Source organism: Leptinotarsa decemlineata, unplaced genomic scaffold (genome assembly GCF_025532065.1).
Source record: "Leptinotarsa decemlineata unplaced genomic scaffold, Ldec_3_MD MMD2_tig00004307_RagTag_RagTag, whole genome shotgun sequence".
NCBI lineage: Eukaryota > Metazoa > Arthropoda > Insecta > Coleoptera > Chrysomelidae > Leptinotarsa > Leptinotarsa decemlineata.
In genome coordinates this window covers 7462799-7466857 of record NW_027412606.1, presented here as the reverse complement: position 1 = coordinate 7466857, position 4059 = coordinate 7462799, and the positions used below count along the sequence as shown (strand labels likewise).

The 4059-nt window shown below is 34.3% G+C and overlaps 1 protein-coding gene across 1 annotated transcript; it reads right to left on the bottom strand.

Annotated features, from left to right (window-relative positions):
- Positions 1-2196: 2196 nt before the first annotated feature.
- Positions 2197-3733, bottom strand: LOC111509272 (uncharacterized). The gene has a single exon (XM_023164983.2). It carries the CDS (start codon positions 3662-3664, stop codon positions 2315-2317), a length of 1350 nt encoding a protein of 449 aa, XP_023020751.2. The 5' UTR covers positions 3665-3733; the 3' UTR covers positions 2197-2314.
- Positions 3734-4059: the final 326 nt, after the last annotated feature.

Genomic DNA, 4059 nt, shown 5'->3' with positions numbered 1-4059 from the left:
CTCCGTTTTGTGTTTTGTGTGCTAGTCCATTGTAATAAATATTGAAATGCGTGAAAGTTTTTTTTTAAAGTGAAGTTTGAGGGCCCCTTTATTCACGCCGGTATCAAGGCCGGGTGGTTCGGATAACCACGTAAAAGGGCCATGTATGTGATTCAAAAAATCGAGTCTCTCGAACAGAAGGCGACCTAATGAATATATAAGTAAGGTATCCTGAGCAGGAGGCCGACAATAAAAAAGTACTGTGTTTTTCATCATAAAAAGTGTGACAAAAAAGAGGTGGCAGCAGTGCTTCGAGCAAGACCGCTGCGCCTCCCCTGACGAAGCTTCTGTCTAATTGATGTCAATTTGGACAAATGCGCCCGAGTGGGAAGCAACGTCCAATTATTTAGAGAGAGATAGAAACATTTGGAGATCGAAGACTGGGTTATCATATTCCGTAGTAGCACATCAAATTTGATAATACAAACCCTATATGAAGGTCTTGGTTTACATGGAAAAGTTCGTATAGAAATGACAAAAATTTCAACTGTTATCACTCACAAACACCAAGTTGGCAACATCAGGAAATGAACTGAAAGTCAGGAAAGCATCACAACGTTTTAGTGAAGAAGCAATAATTTTCTTTCCAAATTATTAAAATAGATATAATGAATAATTATCCCCATTTAGATATCAATTCTTTGCCTATTATCAATCAATTCATTTTCATCGACATTTTTCATATCTCGGTAGTGTGATGGGGAGTCTCTTATTATTCACTTGTTCTTTCAATTCAACGAAACTTTTATTGTTTCCTCGTAACTATCAGGTCTATGTCGCAGTCAGGTATATTTCGTTTATTTAGTTTAAAATTCTCACATTCTGTATAATCATATTTGATATGATATGATATGTAAATCTTTGATAAAATATGCATAAGTTAGATGTGACTTGAAAGTTTAGGAGTGACTAATTTTTGGGAAAGAAATTTTTTGGCGTTCTACTACTGTATACTGTAAAGATGTATAGATCATGCAAAGAAGTAACTTTCAGACACAAACTGAAAGGAGAATCCCTCCTGAAACAGCTACTTTCATATAAACATTGAATTACACGAAAGAAAAATTCTTTAGAAACAAATACTTTTATATGAACACTGAATTAAACAGAAGATTTTCTCAACCCAGTTTATATTCCAAACATTCGTTACGGAATAAAATCAGATTTCATTCACTAATTTTAAAATTGATTACTTCTTCCTTTTTTTTTGAAGATTCCCAAATTTTTTTTCATCAAGATGTAGTAGTAGAAAGCCAAAAACTTTCCTCCCCAAAAATTAGTCACTTCTAAAAATATAACCCCTTTAACTTAAACAAGATTCCTCTTGGCTGGGATTTAATCAAATAGGTGAATGAATGTCATTACGATATCATCGAGGACATGAGTAGCTCAAGCTTATTCCGTGACATAAAAAATCGTAACTCATGAATGACTTGTGTATTTTTTTTATCCAGATTGGTACTGAAACATCGATGTCTACCAGTGAGGATGACAGTGTTCCATGTAAGTGCAACGTTCTACCATTTGTTTAGTGTAGAACTCCTGTGAGTAATATCTGATTTTATTCCATAAAGAATCTTTTGAATACAATCTGAGTAGAGAATATCTTCTGTATAATTCAGTGTTCATATAAAAGTATTTGTTTCGAAAGAATTTTTCTTTCGTGTAATTCAATATTTATATGAAAGTAGCTGTTTCGGGAGGGCTTTTAATTCCAGTTTGTATCTGAAAGTCACTTCCTTGTATGATCTACACATCCATGTATAGAGTTACTCATTTTAAAATTGATTACTTTCTTCTTTTTTTTGAGAGATTCCATCATTTTTTTTCATCAAGATGGAGTAGTAGAACGCCAAAAACTTCCTTTCCCAAACATTTGTGAAATATGTCAACTCCTAATAAACATTTACAATTCCAAAAACAATTGAAAAAAAATATGAGAATCGAATCGTCAGTCATCACCCGAAGACGACTGTATTGATTATCTCAACTTACTCATTTACTTCCCTTTTATGCACTTCTAGAGTACTACTTTGAACAGAGTGATCACATCTATGGTTCCTCTCCAGTATAGCTCCTTTTGTGAACTTTCAGAGCAGTTTCTCGAGTGAAAAATAACGTAGGAATGGTTGTAGAAAGGAAAGTGCTAAACTAAACTATTATGAATGTAATTTATTTAAAGAAAATGAACTAGCTGGTTTTGAATCACTTCAACGGTAGTATGACTCCTTTTGTGAATTTTCAAAGTACTATTCCGCGATTTTGAACAGACTGTCTATACGAATGGTTTCTCTCCAGTATGTCTCCTTTCGTGAACTTTCAAACTATTAATATGAGTGAAATATTTCGAACATACTTTACACTGAAACGGTTTTTCTCCTGTATGACTTTGTTCGTGAAGCTTCAAATTATTTTTCTGAGCAAAGAGTTTCGAACATATTCTACATTGAAATGGTTTCTCTCCAGTATGCCTCCTTTCGTGAACTTTCAAACCACTATTATGAGCGAAATATTTCGAACATATTCTACACTGAAACGGTTTTTCTCCTGTATGACTTCGCCTGTGAACATTCAAAGTACCTTTCTGAGTAAAAAGCTTCGAACATATGCTACATTGAAATGGTTTCTCTCCAGTATGACTTCGTTCGTGAAATTTCAATGTACTACTTTGCGTGAAAGCCTTCAAACATATTTTACACTGAAACTGTTTGTCTCCCGTATGGATTCGTTCGTGAAGTTTCAAAGTACCACTATAAGCGAAAAGTTTCAAACATACTTTACACTGAAACGGTTTTTCTGCAGTATGACTTCGCTCATGATTTTTCAATGTCTTTCCTTGTGTGAAAGCTTTTAAACATATTTTACACTGAAACTGTTTTTCTCCTGTATGAATTCGTTCGTGAACTTTCAAACTACCTTTATTAGCGAAAAGTTTCGAACATACTTTACACTGAAAGGGTTTTTCTCCAGTATGAATTCTTTTATGATCTTCCAAATGACCAATTCGAATGAAAGATTTTGAACAGTTTTTACACTGAAATGATTTTTTCCCGGTATGACTTTTCTCGTGAACTTTCAAGTCATGAAGTTGCGTGAAATATTTTGTACACATTGTGCATTGAAAGGAACGTTCTTCAGTATGCCTCCGCTGATGAACTCTCAAGGCATCACTTTGCAGCAACTTGACATCTTGAGTCATGTCGTCATTGTGAATATCGCTATCCTCATCTTTGATCTCTGTTTTGATATCTTTGTAGACAAGGTCTATTTCATTATCACGTTCGATCTTTATCTGTTCATCAACGTTGTCCATATCATCGCGGTAATCCATAGAGTACGAATCAGTAACTTGCAGCAACTTAACATCTTGAGCCATTTCGTCATCTCGAATATCGTCGGTCACATTTTTCTCATCCATGATCTCCGCTTTGATATCTTCATACACAAGGTCGATTTCATTATCACGTTCAATTTTTATCCGTTCATTAGTTAAACCACTATCGGACTTACTAAACGTTTCAAATGCTTGTGGTTCAACTTTCACTAAATTCGATTCGAGACTGACTTGAACAGAAACAGATTCGTTGGCTTTCTCAATTAACTTTCCGTATTTATTGTTATCCATTGTCAAACGCTTTGAAGGCACGAACTTGTCTGCATATACTAAATGTATAAACCAATACAACGATTACAATTTTCGATCACAACTGACGTGATTCTGAAATTACCTTCTATTTATATGAAATCTAATTGAATATGATTGGTCGTTGTGACATACCTGGTTTTAGAAACCAGTTCATACTTACCAGTGACGGCTCGTGCATTGAAGAACAGTCATAAAGACTATGTACACACAGAAAAGCCCGCCGGAAGCGCGAAAATTTTTTGGGGTACCGCACCTATTTAAAGCAAAATACGTAATATTTACATGAATGGAAACAAAAATTGTGTATTGCCGAAAATTATATGTATAAAACTGACCATAAAAAAACAAAAACAAGGAAAAAGTGTTGTCTTTGA